Source organism: Gadus macrocephalus, chromosome 6, assembly GCF_031168955.1.
Source record: "Gadus macrocephalus chromosome 6, ASM3116895v1".
NCBI classification, from domain to species: domain Eukaryota; kingdom Metazoa; phylum Chordata; class Actinopteri; order Gadiformes; family Gadidae; genus Gadus; species Gadus macrocephalus.
The window spans coordinates 26,418,416-26,436,610 of NC_082387.1; the positions used below are offsets into that span (position 1 = coordinate 26,418,416).

General features: G+C 46.6%; 1 protein-coding gene across 1 annotated transcript; it reads left to right on the forward strand.

Annotated features, from left to right (window-relative positions):
- Nucleotides 1–1,455: 1,455 nt before the first annotated feature.
- On the forward strand, nucleotides 1,456–15,190 carry LOC132460215 (NF-kappa-B inhibitor delta). Its single transcript, XM_060055306.1, has 12 exons — nucleotides 1,456–1,596; nucleotides 5,335–5,483; nucleotides 5,748–5,781; nucleotides 5,995–6,158; nucleotides 7,512–7,705; nucleotides 9,036–9,141; nucleotides 9,233–9,379; nucleotides 11,064–11,115; nucleotides 11,479–11,636; nucleotides 13,004–13,120; nucleotides 13,243–13,407; nucleotides 13,941–15,190. Exons 1-12 carry the CDS (start codon nucleotides 1,581–1,583, stop codon nucleotides 14,010–14,012), a joined length of 1,374 nt encoding a protein of 457 aa, XP_059911289.1. The 5' UTR covers nucleotides 1,456–1,580; the 3' UTR covers nucleotides 14,013–15,190.
- The last annotated feature ends 3,005 nt before the right edge of the window (nucleotides 15,191–18,195 follow it).

Genomic DNA, 18,195 nt, shown 5'->3' on the forward strand with positions numbered 1-18,195 from the left:
CCGTCTGCTCATTAACTGACGCTTACTGCTTCAGACTTCATAACTTGGTCAATATTTTATCGTTAACCTCAATTCAAAGGTTTAACAAATCAACACACTTGTATCTTCAATATCTGGTAACAGAATTTCGATTACCTTTATACTTTTTCTAAATCACTAAGTTCCATGCCGGCTGGTTTTCCGTTGGATTGAGTTACGCTGAGGTTAGAGCGCGACGACGTTGTCTGATTGGGTGATTTTTTCCCGCCCAATTGGACTAGTTTTAATAACGTTAGAATGGGAAAATTAGCAATAGGCGAGCACATACAATTTCGCTGGTTTAAAAAAGAACAGGCGGGATTATTATAATTCTTTCTACAAACATCAATCAATACCATACCTTTCATATGGCATATAGTTTGTGCCGCTAGTTCCACTATTACTTCAGCTAGGCTACTACAACTACTTTAGCTACTAGTACTACTTAAGCAACTACTACTACTTCAGCTGCTACTACTACGCTCATTGCTACTACTACTACTACTACTACTACAACAGGTAGTACCACTACTACCTTCCAGCTTTGACAGTATTACAGTTTAGCTTCCAGCTTTTGTAACAATATATATCAGATTTTTTAACTGAAGAATCTGCAAGATTTACATCTTGCAGATTTTTCAGCAGTGCAGGGCAATGCATTTGACCTTTCCGATTCTTCAGTTAAATACCTTTTACACATCTGCATTTTTATCAATGCTTTGCGCTTTTCATTCAGCTGTCATTTATTTGGTCCAACCAATGAATTGCTTTCAAATGGTGTGCATGTTTACACTGTTTATTTCATTTAGACTTTTGAACTCTGTTCAAATCCATTCACTTGATTTAAGCCATTTAGAATTTTTATTAAAACATATTTTCAACCCGACTTTGTACTACAGCACTCACCGCATTTTCTGCAGAAATGCTTTTGTAGTTAAGTATGGTGTTATTAAATAGAACACATGGAGTAAATCTCTTTCAGTCTCAATTCTAACATCTTTATCAATCTCCCGTCAAACATCTCATTTAGCATATTTCTTTAGCGCTTCGGTTGCAGTTTAAGAAAAAAGTTCACTATAACTATCTTACTTTGTCTGAATGTCTCTCATCCTCTCATCCTTCTTTCATTCCTAACTTTTTAAATTATTCACGGGTGAAATTATTTCCATAACGTTCTTAAAATGATCTGTATTTGTGAAGATAGTTCACAGATGCTTAAACAGGCCTAGATTAAGGCAGAAGCCTATAGATTTTGAATTGGTCAATTTGATTAGTTTTTTAAAAATATTCTATCCTATGTCTCCCTTCTCCGTTATCACATGGAAAGACGAAAAGGAAACTTGTCGAAAATATAAGGTTTATCAAAGGGAGGGAAGCAGAAAGAATGGTCGGAAACTTTCAGCGACAAGCTGGTGTGGGCGTGGCCCATACGTTGTCTGCTCGATACTCTATATAAAACCATTGGCGGCAGCATGGAGCAGATCATACACAGTACACACACAGTGAGGGATCAGAGAGACAACGCTCTGACCTGGAACACAGTCGGCAGCTGAAGACAGAAGATGCACTGGGAGAAATGTGAGTCGACATGTTATTCATTCATCTTCTTTGTTGACATTTGTCTCTGGGTCTCAGCTGACAGATGGACTACTGCAGGAGCCCGGGTCTAATGAAAAACATTCTTAGGATTCATCTTGTTTTTGACATGACATTCCTATTATTATTATTATTATTATTAATAATAATAATAATAATAATAATGATGATGACGTCAATCTGTTTAAATGGCCAATTGGGGAAACCCTGACGTAGCGCTGCCGTTATTTCACTTCCCGTTTTAACAAGTGTCTGGATTTCAAAAGAAGTAATAGTTATTGTATAACTTGTATTTGGATGGGGTGAATACAGAATCGTCTGCAGGCGACATTCTTCTATTTGTCGTCCACTCGTGTATTTTCCTCGGTCGGATTACAGTAAGAGAACAGCGGACTCGGTTTCGTGAATTTTATGCAAATCCTCGGGGTGAAAGTCCGGGAAGCACCCGTCCTGTTATGGTTTCTCATCGGTAACCTTTCCACCAAACGGGTCAGGGGACCAGCGTGGAATCCCCTCCGCCCACGGGCGGGGCGGCGGGCTGGCCAGGGCTTTACGCACTACCGCGAACTACCTTTACGCCGTTTACCTTACAACTCTCTTACCTCAACCTTCCGTACCGCACACTACTGGGCAGGCTTCCCTGTGCCCTTTAGCAAATGTTACCTCGCTCTCTCCCGACTCTCTATCACGTTGACATTTGATTCTCTTAAATGTCAGGTGAAGTGTATCTTCACATGTGCTTTTCCCATCACATGCTGTGGGTTAGACCCTTGTTGGCAGATTACATCTTCAGTATGCGTGACGAATCAATGGCATTTACTTTAAAAGACTGAGCAGGGAGAAGGGAGACTTGAGGTCGGACTTTACAATTGATCATCTAATATGCATAGCAGTGTCACTCCCATTCTATAACTATGAGTCACGAATGAAATATCTCTTTACAAAACGCTTAATGGACGAGGAGCGTTCAATGTGTCGGGATGAGGATCTGTTGTTAAAAGAGCCTGTAGGCCTATTGACCACCACTCTTTAGACCATAGATCAGAATAACTCTTAAAATAAAGACGATAGCTAACACTGAAAATACAAAGTTGTTTTGAGAGGCAGGATTACGGCATCATATAATTCACCAAGAAATATTAGTTTTTTCAACACAAACAATCGATGTGATTTTCATTTTTCATTTTTTATTAAACCCTGCACATCATCATTATTATTATTTTTCCCTGGACCATAAAACTTCTGTTTCCTTGGAGATAACATATTTGAGAGTTATGACTCTTCTTCATTATTTATCAATGATAATTTGCCTACCATGACGATATTGTTGTTAATGTGATGCGTTAATCAAATCTTTATTAGCCTATATTAAAGTGTCATACAGAGAAGGGATGGGGGAAAGAAATCCATTTGTGTCGGATTTGGATTTTTTTGCTTCCGCAATACTTCAAAAGTACAAGTATATATACATTTTGTAAAAATTGCCCAGTCCTATTGAGGGGGATATAGTCACTTTCCGTTAACAACGTTCTGTTCTGTTTATATACATTTAAACAATTACCTGTAGAACACAACAAAAAATTGTAACATCGCAATATTAACTAGGGATGCATGTCTCTTATTGTATTATTTCGGTGCTCAAAACTCTGTAATTCGTATCGTAAGGCGCCTGCCGGTTGCCACCCTATACACACAGAGCCCCGAACACGTAAACAAAGACATGTGTCTGAATAGAAACGAATTGGGAAACTCCGGTAGTCCTCGAAATGAAAAGCAGCAGCCTACACATCACTGCGCATGCACTGCTAACGTGAACAGTTCCACCCCCCTGGTGTAACACCAGCATGTGTGTAGGGGGGGGGGGGGGGGGGGGAGAAATGGGGGAGCGCTCTATGTCAGCACGAGACCAAAGGGCTGACGTACCCCGGGCAGGAAGAGGTGGGGTTTAGCATGGTGAGCGTAACGGAGCGAGGCAGGAAGCAGAAGACGAGCCGTGGTGACACCATCCCAGAACCACCAGTCCCTCGTGGAAGAGGTGTCTCGGTTCTCTCCGTGGTTCCACACGGCGTGGAAAGGTGTCTGCGGCGTTCGCTTTCACTCTCCCCAAAGTCCCAGGCTTCCAGACGTACCTTAGAAGTGGTCTCTGGGGGCATGATGATGGAAATGCCGTCATGGTTTTGATCATGCTGAGGGTTGAGCTAGTGATCATTCCTCACCCGTTACATCCTGAAAACAAAGATCATACGTACACAACATACAACCTGCAACAGTATAGATCCTAATTATTTTGTGGACCTCATCTTCTTAATGTCATCTCAAGTGGATCTTCATCTTCTAAATGACATTATCGCATGTGGATCTTCATGTCCTGAATGTCATCATTGTCCTGTGATTCCTCATGTACTCATTCTCCTGTGATTCTTCATGTCGTCATTCTCTTCTGATTCTTCATGTCCTCATTCTCCTGTGATTCTTCATGTCTTCATTCTCCTGGGATTCTCCTGTGATTCTCCATGTCCTCATTCTCCTGTGATTCTCCTGTGATTCTTCATGTCCTCATTCTCCTGTGATTCTCCATGCCCTCATTCTCCTGTGATTCTCCTGTGATTCTTCATGTCCTCATTCTCCTGTGATTCTCCTGTGATTCTCCATGCCCTCATTCTCCTGTGATTCTTCATGTCATCATTCTCCTGTGATTCTCCATGTCCTCATTCTCCTGTGATTCTCCTGTGATTCTTCATGTCCTCATTCTCCTGTGATTCTCCTGTGATTCTCCATGCCCTCATTCTCCTGTGATTCTCCTGTGATTCTTCATGTCCTCATTCTCCTGTGATTCTCCTGTGATTCCCCATGCCCTCATTCTCCTGTGATTCTCCTGTGATTCTTCATGTCCTCATTCTCCTGTGATTCTCCATGTCCTCATTCTCCTGTGATTCTCCTGTGATTCTTCATGTCCTCATTCTCCTGTAATTCTCCTGTGATTCTCCATGCTCTCATTCTCCTGTGATTCTCCTGTGATTCTTCATGTCCTCATTCTCCTGTGATTCTCCATGTCCTCATTCTCCTGTGATTCTTCATGTCCTCATTCTCCTGTGATTCTCCATGCCCTCATTCTCCTGTGATTCTCCTGTGATTCTTCATGTCCTCATTCTCCTGTGATTCTCCTGTGATTCTCCATGCCCTCATTCTCCTGTGATTCTCCTGTGATTCTTCATGTCATCATTCTCCTGTGATTCTCCATGTCCTCATTCTCCTGTGATTCTCCTGTGATTCTTCATGTCCTCATTCTCCTGTGATTCTCCTGTGATTCTCCATGCCCTCATTCTCCTGTGATTCTCCTGTGATTCTTCATGTCCTCATTCTCCTGTGATTCTCCTGTGATTCCCCATGCCCTCATTCTCCTGTGATTCTCCTGTGATTCTTCATGTCCTCATTCTCCTGTGATTCTCCATGTCCTCATTCTCCTGTGATTCTCCTGTGATTCTTCATGTCCTCATTCTCCTGTAATTCTCCTGTGATTCTCCATGTCCTCATTCTCCTGTGATTCTCCTGTGATTCTTCATGTCCTCATTCTCCTGTGATTCTCCTGTGATTCTTCATGTCCTCATTCTCCTGTGATTCTCCTGTGGTTCTCCATGTCCTCCTGTGATTCTCCTGTGATTCTTCATGTCCTCATTCTCCTGTGATTCTCCTGTGATTCTCCATGTCCTGGATCCACAGCACCGAAGGAAAAGCTGTGCTACCCTCCGCCCACGGTGAAGGAGCTCCTGGAGCAGAAGAGGAAGCGGGAGGCTCTGTGTGAGGATCCTTCAGAGGGTCAGTCCTGCTCGCTGGCAGGAACCAGCCCTGAGGCCTTCACTGCACCGCCGGTACGACCCGCTTCACTCCCTCACTCACATACACACTCTCTCACTCCCTCCCTCACTCACACAATCACACAGTCACTCACTTACTCACTCACTCACTGACTCACTCTCAGACACACAATCACTTACTCACTCACTCCATCCCTCACGGCGGACTGACTGACTGCCTGATTGACCGACTGCCTGACTGACTGACTCAGTAGTATTCACTGGATGACCAGGAGTTGTCAGCCTGTGTGTGTAACCCTCTCGTTGTTCTGCCTGCAGAGCTCCTCAGCAGCCCAGCCCACGAGTTCTACAGGTAAGGAACGGTTCCACTAGAGAAGGTATCGGAGACACTGTTCCCAAAAGAACGAAACCACCGCTAGAAGAAAAGAGAAAGCGAAAAACGTGTTTCACGTCTAGTGTTACTATCAGTCTTTGACCTGTGTGTTGTAAACATACAAGGACCCAGTCCGTTTGATTCTGGTGTGTGGGACCCATTCTGGAGATAACCCATGTGACCCCCCCCCAGGGGCCCCAGCCGGCTACCCAGACATGGCCCTGAGCGAGCAGCAGTGGGCCCCGTCCGCAGAGAGCTACTACGGCCCTGGGTCTCTGTGGACCACCTACCCGGCCCCGGCCGGCTACAGCCTCCCGCTGGAGGGGTACCAAGCCACCGCCATGCCCCACACATACGTAAGCCCTGTCCTCAGCCGTCGCAGAGGGCCCCTTCATAGAGGGCCCCTTCGTAGAGGGCCCCTTCGTAGAGGGCCCCTTCGTAGAGGGCCCCTTCGTAGAGGGCCCCTTCGTAGAGGGCCCCTTCGTAGAGGGCCCCTTCGTAGAGGGCCTCTTCATAGAGGGCCCCTTCATAGAGGGCCCCTTCGTAGAGGGCCCCTTCGTAGAGGGCCCCTTCGTAGAGGGCCCCTTCGTAGAGGGCCCCTTCGTAGAGGGCCCCTTCGTAGAGGGCCTCTTCATAGAGGGCCCCTTCGTAGAGGGCCCCTTCGTAGAGGGCCCCTTCGTAGAGGGCCTCTTCATAGAGGGCCCCTTCATAGAGGGCCCCTTCGTAGAGGGCCCCTTCGTAGAGGGCCCCTTCGTAGAGGGCCTCTTCATAGAGGGCCCCTTCGTAGAGGGCCCCTTCGTAGAGGGCCCCTTCGTAGAGGGCCTCTTCATAGAGCGCCCCTTCATAGAGGGCCGCTGCTAGTCCAAAACAATGTAATATTGTAACGTAAGTACTAGGGCAGTCACTGCGCTCTTATTGTGGAGCCATCGTGCTTCTAGTCCGACTGTCTGGACCCTGGATTGCCTCAATAGCTGCAGCCGAGGATTGAAAGCTTCCACAAAAATGTTCTGATGCTGAATAATTACACTGTATTACAATAGTAGTAATATTACAAAAGTCAAGGTATTGAATCGTATGACAATAGCACGAAAGTAAAAACATTGTATTTTTTTTAGGGGTGGGCAAGTTAACGCGATAATTACGCTTTAACTCAATCTTGTTTTAACGCGATTAATACCAATGATGCATCAACGGGCGTCCTTTTTTACTTTAATTTTGAAAGGTTTTGCCTACAGATTGTCAACATTCATATCAGAAATCATTTTGGTTTTTCTATTAAATCACACATTCAGTAAGTGACCCACACTGAGTGAGTCAATAAAACTCCCTCAAGATCACTTGGCCTAGTTTTTGCTCATTAAGTATGCTTATTTGGTATGAATGATAATTTGTCATAATTTGTCATCATTTTATTTAAATTAACTCAGCATACTATGTGACTAATCGCAGCTTAATTGCCCAGCCCTAATTTTATTACAATAGCACTTAAGTTCAAGCACTGTATTTTATTACACTTTATGTTACAGTATTATATTGCATTAGACTGGTACTTACGTGGCAGTATTGTATTTCATTACAATAGTACTTGCGTTACAGTATTATAGATGTGTATGTGACTACCTCTACTGTAGTATCACCCTCCTGTGTGCTGCGTGATGTGGGCCTTACTGAGCAGGACTCTATCATCACCTCCCTCCGCTCCCCAGCAGTGCTCTGCAAAGGACGCCGCTCCAGGGCCCTTCTGGCCCCCAGACGTCGCCCCGGGCCCCGGCCCCGGCCCCCAGCTGGTCCCCCAGGGGCTGGACCCCCAGCTGGACCCCCAGCTGGACCCCCAGGGGCTGGCCGAGGCCAGGCAGACGGTCCGGGAGATGGACTACACCCGGCAGGACGAGGACGGGGACACGTGAGTCTGCCGGCCTGGACACAGGATGTAGAGACACATTATGATATACATTATCTATAGAATCATGATGTAGAGACACGTTATGATATACATTATCTATAGAATCATGATGTAGAGACACGTTATGATATACATTATCTATAGAATCATGATGTAGAGACACGTTATGATATACATTATCTATAGAATCATGATGTAGAGACACGTTATGATATACATTATCTATAGAATCATGATGTAGAGACACGTTATGATATACATTATCTATAGAATCATGATTTATAGACACAGGATGTAGAGACACATTATGATATACATTATCTACAGAATCATGATTTATAGATACAGGATGTAGAGACACGTTATAATATACATTATCTACAGAATCATGATTTATAGACACAGGATGTAGAGACACATTATGATATACATTATCTACAGAATCATGATTTATAGATACAGGATGTAGAGACCCGTTATGATATACATTATCTATAGAATCATGATGTAGAGACACATTATAATATACATTATCTATAGAATCATGATTTATAGATACAGGATGTAGAGACACATTATGATATACATTATCTATAGAATCATGATTTATAGATACAGGATGTATCAACACATTATAATATACATTATCTATAGAATCATGATTTATAGATACAGGATATATAGATACATTATAATAAATACATTATCTATTGAATCATGATTTATAGATACAGGATATATAGATACATTATAATAAATACATTATCTATAGAATCATGATTTATAGATACATGATGTTTAGATACATGACATATAGATACTTTACATATATATACATGATATAAAGATACATGATATATAGATACATGATACATAGATACATGATATATCGATTCATGTTTTTACCCATGGGTAAGAGGACCATCCTTTAGCACCACTCAAAGCTCTTAGAAGACTCTAGAGAGCGAGATGAACATCATGTCGTACGTACATGCTCCTGTCAGATACTGACACATTGTTTTACACATTGTGGTTTGATTTAAAGGTCACAAACTAATCATTGGTTCCTTTTTTTTCGATAACGGCCATAGAAACAAGGAGATGTAAATGTCCTTTCGAGAGAAATCTCGGTTATGTGAGTGAAAGTATGAGTCAGCCGTCGGCTTTACAGGTTAATAGAAACTCTGACTAAGCGCTTAGAGACTAACCCCGGCCGTTCTCAGGACAGGGAGCTCCGGGGACGACGCTCAGAGGGGTTTCCACCATTCGTTTCTGTCTTAGGTTTTCCTTTCCCGGCCACTGAGCCTGAACCGTGTTCTCGTCTCCTCAGGATCCTGCACATCTACTCGGCCAAGGGCCTCCGCGAGTGCGCCTACGCCGCTGCGGAGAAGCTCCGGGGCCTCGGCCGTCTGGACGCCAGGGAGCACAAGGGCAAGGTGCACCCCCACCCCCCCCGACCCCCAGAGCGTCCACAGCCTGCGTGTCCTCTCTGTGAGAGAGCTGTCTAACAGTGTGTCTGTGTCCCAGACCGCTCTGCTGGTGGCCGTGACCGCCAACCAGCCGCAGATCGCCCTGGACCTGCTGTCGCTCGGGGCCGACGTCAACGCCTGCGACGTCAACGGGCAGACGCCGCTGCATCTCGCCGCCAGCAGCGGCTTCCTCGCCGTGCTGCAGGTAGAGTCCGAGTAGGAATGTAGTAGTAGTAGTGATGTTAGTAGTAGTAGTAGTAGTGGTAGTGGTGGTTGGTACTGGTAGTGATGATTGGTAGTGATAGTGGTGGTGGTAGTGGTGGTAGTAGTAGTAGTAGTAACTAGTAGTAGTGGTGGTAGTAGTGGTAGTAGTGGTTGTTGTAGTAGTAGTAGTAGTGGTAGTAGTAGTAGTGATGGTTGTAGTAGTAGTGGTAGTAATAGTGGTAGTAGTAGTGGTAGTAGTAGTAGTAGTAGTAGTAGTAGTGGTGGTAGTAGTAGTAGTAACTAGTAGTAGTGGTGGTAGTAGTGGTAGTAGTGGTAGTAGTAGTAGTGGTAGTAGTAGTAGTAGTAGTATTAGTAGTAGTGGTTGTTGTAGTAGTAGTAGTAGTAGTGATGGTTGTAGTAGTAGTGGTAGTAATAGTGGTAGTAGTAGTGGTAGTAGTAGTAGTAGTGGTGGTAGTAGTAGTAGTACTAGTAGTAGTAGTGGTAGTAGTAGTGGTAGTAGTAGTGATGGTAGTAGTACTAGTAGTAGTAGTGGTAGTAGTAGTGGTAGTAGTAGTGATGGTAGTAGTACTAGTAGTAGTAGTGGTAGTAGTAGTGGTAGTAGTAGTGATGGTAGTAGTACTAGTAGTAGTAGTGGTAGTAGTGGTAGCAGTAGTAGTGGTAGTAGTAGTAGTAGTGGTAGCAGTAGTAGTAGTAGTAGTAGTAGTAGTAGTGGTTGTTGTAGTAGTAGTAGTAGTAGTGGTAGCAGTAGTAGTGGTAGTAGTAGTAGTAGTGGTAGTAGTAGTAGTAGTAGTAGTAGTAGTAGTAGTAGTAGTGGTGGTAGTAGTAGTAGTAGTGGTAGTAGTAGTGGTAGTAGTAGTAGTAGTAGTAGTGGTTGTTGTAGTAGTAGTAGTGGTTGTTGTAGTAGTAGTAGTGGTTGTTGTAGTAGTAGTAGTAGTAGTGATGGTTGTAGTAGTAGTGGTAGTAGTAGTGGTAGTAGTAGTAGTAGTAGTAGTAGTAGTAGTAGTAGTAGTACTAGTAGTAGTAGTGGTAGTAGTAGTGGTAGTAGTAGTGATGGTAGTAGTAGTAGTAGTAGTGGTAGCAGTAGTAGTGGTAGTAGTAGTAGTAGTAGTAGTAGTAGTAGTGGTAGTAGTAGTGGTAGTAGTAGTAGTAGTAGTAGTAGTAGTAGTAGTAGTAGTGGTTGTTGTAGTAGTAGTAGTGGTTGTTGTAGTAGTAGTAGTGGTTGTTGTAGTAGTAGTAGTAGTAGTGATGGTTGTAGTAGTAGTGGTAGTAGTAGTGGTAGTAGTAGTAGTAGTAGTAGTAGTAGTAGTAGTAGTAGTGGTAGTAGTAGTAGTAGTACTAGTAGTAGTAGTGGTAGTAGTAGTGGTAGTAGTAGTGATGGTAGTAGTAGTAGTAGTAGTAGTAGTAGTACTAGTAGTAGTAGTAGTACTAGCAGTAGTGGTAGTAGTCGTAGTAGTAGTAGTAGTGGTTGTAGTAGTAGTAGTAGTAGTAGTGATGGTTGTAGTAGTATTAGTAGTAGTGGTAGTTGTAGTAGTAGTAGTACTAGCAGTAGTGGTAGTAGTCGTAGTAGTACTAGCAGTAGTAGTAGTAGAAGTAGGTTTTGTTATTAAATGAACTCATTACGCCTCATGCAGTATTTACTAACAGGGTGAAACGTGTTTCTTTAGGTCATCCTCTCCTCAGGACTCGCTGTGCAAATGGAAGCCTGCAATTTTGAAGGTATTGATATCAGTTAAAAATAACTTGAAGAACTTCTGTTAAGCTATGTGAGAGATACCCATTAGATCACAAGAACAGTGACATGTTATGAAGAGCTCCATCCCACTGTTACCAGAATAGAAAGAGGGGGTGTATACCCAGTAGCTTCTACAGGTGCATACCCAGTAGATCCCAGGTGTATACCCAGTAGATCCCAGGTGTATACCCAGTAGATCCCAGGTGTATACCCAGTAGATCCCAGGTGTATACCCAGTAGATCCCAGGTGTATACCCAGTAGATCCCAGGTGTATACCCAGTAGTGTCTCCAGGTCTCCGTCCAGGTGTGCTGACCCCAGGTGTAACCCCTCCCCTCGTCCCAACAGGTATGACCCCCCTCCACTGCGCGGCGGTGGCCCACTGCGCCAGCATCAGACCCCCGTCCGGGCCCCGGCCCCGGGACCCCGGCCTGCAGAGCCCTCCGGTGGACCGTCTGTCCTGCATCTACCTGCTGCTGAGCGCGGGAGCCTCGCTGGTCAGCCAGGTAACGCAGGACTGCTGAACCCTGAATCAGCCTGTAACCCCAGGACTGCTGAACCCTGATCAGCCTGTAACCCCAGGACTGCTGAACCCTGAATCAGCCTGTAACCCCAGGACTGCTGAACCCTGATCAGCCTGTAACCCCAGGACTGCTGAACCCTGAATCAGCCTGTAACCCCAGGACTGCTGAACCCTGATCAGCCTGTAACCCCAGGACTGCTGAACCCTGATCAGCCTGTAACCCCAGGACTGCTCAACCCTGATCAGCCTGTTACCCCAGGACTGCTGAACCCTGATCAGCCTGTAACCCCAGGACTGCTGAACCCTGATCAGCCTGTAACCCCAGGACTGCTGAACCCTGAATCAGCCTGTAACCCCAGGACTGCTGAACCCTGATCAGCCTGTAACCCCAGGACTGCTGAACCCTGATCAGCCTGTAACCCCAGGACTGCTGAACCCTGATCAGCCTGTAACCCCAGGACTGCTCAACCCTGATCAGCCTGTTACCCCAGGAATGCTCCTCCCTGAATCAGCCTGTAACCCCAGGACTGCTCAACCCTGATCAGCCTGTTACCCCAGGAATGCTCCTCCCTGAATCAGCCTGTAACACCAGGACTGCTCAACCCTGAATCAGCCTGTAAACTGAGGAATGCTCCTCCCTGAATCAGCCTGTAAACTGAGGACTGCTCATCCCTGTATCCAGGGCTTGATGAATAGTAGGCATTAAAGACGTTGCGGTTGGTGATCACTGTTAGAGGGCGATGGTGGCTCAGTAATAGTAATGGCTGGTATACAGATGGGGTTATTGGTGGAGGGTCACTAACTTGCGAGCCTTAAGCCTCCAGGATTCTGCCCCCAGTGTAAAAGTGGTTCAGGCCTTCAGCGTGACTCCCTGCCCATCCGAGCACCTAATACCAGAACTACAGCAACTTGATATTCAAATCAAGCCAATTAGCTTTTTATCACAGCCCAGTCACGCAGCACTCAGCCACTTTACATGAACCCCCCCCCCCCCCCCCCCCCACCCTAAAGGCCAAACTAAATCCCAATGGCACACACACCGACAAAATGGCAGTGTGAGTGTGTCTGTGTCAAAACTAGTATTGTGCTTGTCTTGCACAATAAGGTATAAGTACACAAACACATACTACTGTTCTAGGCTTTAATCTGGATGCAGTTAAACAGAGCCCTGCTGATTGATATAGCTGGGTCCTGAGCCAACGGTGGTACTAATCACCATAAAACCCGCCGCATGAGAGCAGTGCTCCGGCGGTCGCCTGCACCAACGTAACGGCGTCCTCTCCCTCTGTGTTTCTCCATCCGTCGCTCTACACAGTGTTTGACCAAACCGTACCTTCTGCCTTCTACCAGGAGATCAAGAGCAACATGACGGTGCTGCACGTGGCTGTGAAGGAGGGCAACATCGAGCTGGTCCGCTACCTGCTCCGGATCCCCCTGGCCAACAGGCAGGACTTTGTCAACATGAAGGTTTGTCCCCGAATGCGGCAGAACGAAACGCCGTCACTTCATCACGTTCACAGTTTCAGGGCTTTTTATTGCATGCGGCCCCAGGTACTGAGCTGTGTCTCGGTGCCCCCCCCCATGCGCAGGCTCACGGCCACACGGCTCTGCACATGGCAGCCAGTCTCCATGGCAACGCGCACCAGAAGGAAGCGCTGCAGCTGCTGCTTCGCGAGGGGGCGGACCCCAGCGTCCGCAACCAGGAGCACCTCCAGCCCGCTCAGATGCTCCAGAGAGGACCTGAGGGGGAGCAGGTGAGCCCCGAAACCCCCCCGAAACCCCCCCTAACCCAGAGACCCCCCTAACCCAGAGACCCCTAACCCAGAGACCCCCCTAACCCAGAGCCCCCCCTAACCCAGAGCCCCCCCTAACCCAGAGCCCCCCCTGGACCCAGAGACCCCCCTAACCCAGAGACCCCCCTAACCCAGAGACCCCCCTAACCCAGAGACCCCCCTAACCCAGAGACCCCCCTAACCCAGAGACCCCTAACCCAGACCCCCCTAACCCAGACCCCCCTGGACCCAGAGCCCCCCCTGGACCCAGAGACCCCCCTAACCCAGAGACCCCCCTAACCCAGAGACCCCCCTAACCCAGAGCCCCCCCTGGACCCAGAGACCCCCCTAACCCAGAGACCCCCCTAACCCAGAGACCCCTAACCCAGACCCCCCTAACCCAGACCCCCCTGGACCCAGAGCCCCCCCTGGACCCAGCCCAACAGGGACCAGAGCCCCTCCCCTCTGCAGTAGAGACATTAAATGAAGGCTCATCTCTTCCTTCCTTCCTTCAGCTGAAGCTCCTGCTGAGGAGGCGCGGAGTGACCGCCCGGCGCCCACGGTCCTCCTCTCAGGACCAGGTCTAACCAGAACGCCCCCCCCCCCCCCCACGTCCAACCGTCGGCCCACTGCACCCGGGGACGGTCGCCGGCGGACCGCGCCACTCACTGGTCCAGGCGGGGGAGTTTGGAGGATCTTCTGGAGCTTTCCTTAATTTATTGATCGGAATCTGATTATTGTTCAGATTGAGAACAACACAAGGTTGACGTGTGGGTCATTATGAATATGAGTTTTATTAGGATTACTTATGATAGAAAGGCTTTTCAGTGCAGAGCTGTTCTGCAGGCGAAACGTTAGAAGCTACGTCTAAGATAAAGGTTTGACGCATGTTAAACATGTTCTTTCAAGAATTTAGATCTGGTCAAATTGGTTAGCTCCAAGATTTGTGGGCTAACCATAGTGTTAATAATTGAACACTCTGATGTGTTTAAGTCTATACGGCGTTGATTTCTTTGAAATCGTTCTTATGACTCATATTAGTATTCATCATATTGATGAGGTAGTCATATTGATTGATGAACAATGCTTGTTTTGTTCATGTCATGTGTTCTTATATTAAGAATGCATGTCTGGGGATTCATTTGTGCTTTTTTACTATGTAAAGTTTTTTGCATACCTTGTTGTTGTGCAAAGAGGTGTTTTCCTGTGAAAAATGTCAAAAGATCCCAGGTACAAATGATACACATCACTGTATGAGTCACATTGCTGATCTTTAGTTGAGTCTTTTTTTTAAATCATCACTGTAATAAAGTACTGTCACATTGACTATAATGCCAAACCATGACACACAGTCAACCTCACTACCAGGAAAACCATGTATTAAGATTATCCTTTATTTAAGAAGCATTCTTTGTAATATTTTCTTTACATCCTGACAGCCATCAATAAATCTAATTCTTTAACGAAAATGTATATTTTACTCTACAAAGTTAAATATCTGCATGCACTATATGTTTATAGTCAGATGGATGCATGGAAGAAAGACCGACAGACAAACAGGGAGGACAGATAGAAGATCATTAGATATATAGATAGATAGATAGATAGATAGATCAGGAGAGAGAGCAAGAGAGAGAGAGAGAGAGAGTTAGAGAGGCAGAATAGAGATAGATAAGTAGAGTAGTGAGAGAAAGAGATAGTTAAAGTCCATGGATTTAGATAGACAGAAGGTGGGTACAGAGCAGATTTATTGCCAGATAGATATTCATATTATTAAAAGGACCAAACAAGTCTTGCTGAGTAGAGTTTATTTAACCTGACTTTATAAATCCCTGTGATCTGGATTATAACGTCATGATGTCATAATCCTACAGCAATTCTAAACATCAGGTATTGTGATCATGAGGAATATTACGTACAATTGAGAAAAGGTTTAAAACCAAACAATGAAATACATTTGATATATTTAATTCACAATGTCCAATATGCACCAGGACATTATGTTATATCGACATTGAATTAAACTTTGATGCATAACTGATTTCCTTATAATGCAGATGACACAGGAGCTTTAGAATATGCTAAATAAAACCTCATAATAAATATAGAAAATCAAGAAAGTGAGAAACACAAAACCTCACAAAACAAATTCCGTAACATCATTTTAAGAACAGTTTCAATTCATGCTTTTCATTGTTTTGCTTGAAAATGTCTGAAGGGTGCACCATCATCTAACAAGGCAAAGGGTTCTACGGTACAATCGTTACTATATCGGACTCCTCCCGTCATGCAGTCCGTCTACTCTGGAGGAGGGAATCTTCACAGACAGCCGTCGGGCCGCCTCACATTCCCGCTCCTCCGTTCACGTGCATCCATGTCTATTTAGTGTTTTAATACATTCCGCGCTTTGAGAATCGAGAAATGCGATGCGATAGCGGACGACGGCGCAGACGTAAGAAACGGTGCTTAATGCTGTGCATGAATAAGTGGATCGATGGCCCGTCAGTCTCCTACTTGGCGGCGGCCCGTCAGCCGTAGGAGCGCGGCCCGGGGCCCATGGCGGCTGGCGGCGGGGTGGTCCCGGCCCCCCGCGGCCCCCCGCGGCCCCCCGCGGCCCCTCTACACCGTCTGGGGAGGAACTGACAGCACAGAGCAGGGTAAGACCGGCGGGCCCCCCCCCCATCACGACCAGGACTACTGCGGTGTGGGGAGGACCACGGCAGGAGAGACGGCCCTACCTTCTGTTTTGGGGATGGGGGTCCCAGAAGCGGGAGTCCTGGAGAGGGGGGGAGGGAGGGGGGGAGACAGGGGGAGGAGTCAGAACACAGCTCAGGCTTGGGGTGTCAAACGGAGGAAAGGAACAGAACACGACAAGACCTGATGTGTAACGTTAGGCGTAACTCTACGTACTCCCAGGCACATAATGCGTTACTATATGTATCTAGGTTACCTCCACGTACTCCCAGGTACACAATGTGTAATGATATGTAACTAGGTTGCCTCTACTCCCAGGCACTGACCAAATGTGTAACTATATGTAACTAGGTTACCTCTGCGAACTGACTCAATGTGTAACTATGTGTAACTAGGTTACCTCTGCGAACTGACTCAATGTGTAACTATGTGTAACTAGGTTACCTCTGCGAACTGACTCAATGTGTAACTATGTGTAACTAGGTTACCTCAACGTACTCCCAGGGACACACACACGATGCAGCTCTATATCTGACTACAGGGTACCCCAACGTCCCTCCAGACACACACACACGATGCAGCTCTATATCTGACTACAGGGTACCCCAACGTCCCTCCAGACACACACACACACGATGCAGCTCTATATCTGACTACAGGGTACCCCAACGCCCCTCCAGACACACACACACACGATGCAGCTCTATATCTGACTACAGGGTACCCCAACGTCCCTCCAGACACACACACACACACGATGCAGCTCTATATCTGACTACAGTGTACCCCAACGTCCCTCCAGACACACACACACGATGCTCAGCTCTATATCTGACTACAGGGCACCCCTTGGTCCCTCCAGACACACACACACGATGCAGCTCTATATCTGACTACAGGGTACCCCAACGTCCCTCCAGACACACACACACACGATGCAGCTCTATATCTGACTACAGGGTACCCCAACGCCCCTCCAGACACACACACACGATGCAGCTCTATATCTGACTACAGGGCACCCCAACGCCCCTCCAGACACACACACACGATGCAGCTCTATATCTGACTACAGGGTACCCCAACGCCCCTCCAGACACACACACACACGATGCAGCTCTATATCTGACTACAGGGCACCCCTTGGTCCCTCCGGGGTGCAGTGGTTCCTCTCATGCTGTCGACTCTGGCAGCAGACCGGCGTTCTGTTCAGGCAGCATGCCGTTAGCTACGGTGGCGCCCCGCCCCCACACTAGCAACACACTCGGCCCAGCGTTGCGCCCCAACGCAGACTGCCCCCCGGGGCCATGCACGAGGGGGACGGGGATGCGTGGGGCGTGTCAGTCTGGTGGTGGCGGCGCCGCGCTCTGGCGGGCTCCGGGATGCGTTGGGAGTGTTTCTGGGTTAAGGGGGGAGAGAGGGAGGGGGGTGTTCTTGGGGGGCGCTACGGGGCGTCTCGTTAGAAGAGGGGGGGGGGGGGGGGGGGTCCGCAGCAGGCGGACTCGTGGCCCGGACTCATTCAGCATGCACAGGCTGGTCATCCACGAGCCTCGAGCACAACGCTTACTTGGAGGACGACTTAACACAATTTGTGAATTTTTTACCTGTTTGAGAAATATAAACGACAGAGGTTATATTGGGGCATTTGGGGAGGGCCTGGTCGATGTGCGGGAGAGGGAAACATGATACCTACTCATTGCTATTAGAATGCCTGAAACAGCCAATACTGTGGCGAGAATAACACCTGTGGTCCGTAATGTCTCATAATCTATAAGGAGGGAAAGAATCGTTATGATGGATTACATCTTAATATAAAGGATCAAACGTGAAGCATCACTCACTCAGACATACAATATAATTCACAACCATCATGATTCATTATTTATTTCAAACAACCTGGCTCAATGCCACGTTAAAGAAAGCCCACCCACCGTAATGGAAGTCACTCTGGTCTGGGTACATCGGTTCTGCAAAGAAAAGCAAGGTTAATATTCTGCTGATATCAATAGTGATGGACATCCCAATAGGCCCACAGCGGATGAGTTGGTACAATATCATCTCAAAGATAAAGCTATA

What these genes read in the sequence shown, in the direction of transcription:
- LOC132460215 (XM_060055306.1), top strand. An exon ending in CCAGCCCACGAGTTCTACAG is followed by an intron (nt 5,782 to 5,994) that starts GTAAGGAACGGT and finishes ACCCCCCCCCAG; the next exon opens with GGGCCCCAGCCGGCTACCCA. An exon ending in CCGCCATGCCCCACACATAC is followed by an intron (nt 6,159 to 7,511) that starts GTAAGCCCTGTC and finishes GCTCCCCAGCAG; the next exon opens with TGCTCTGCAAAGGACGCCGC.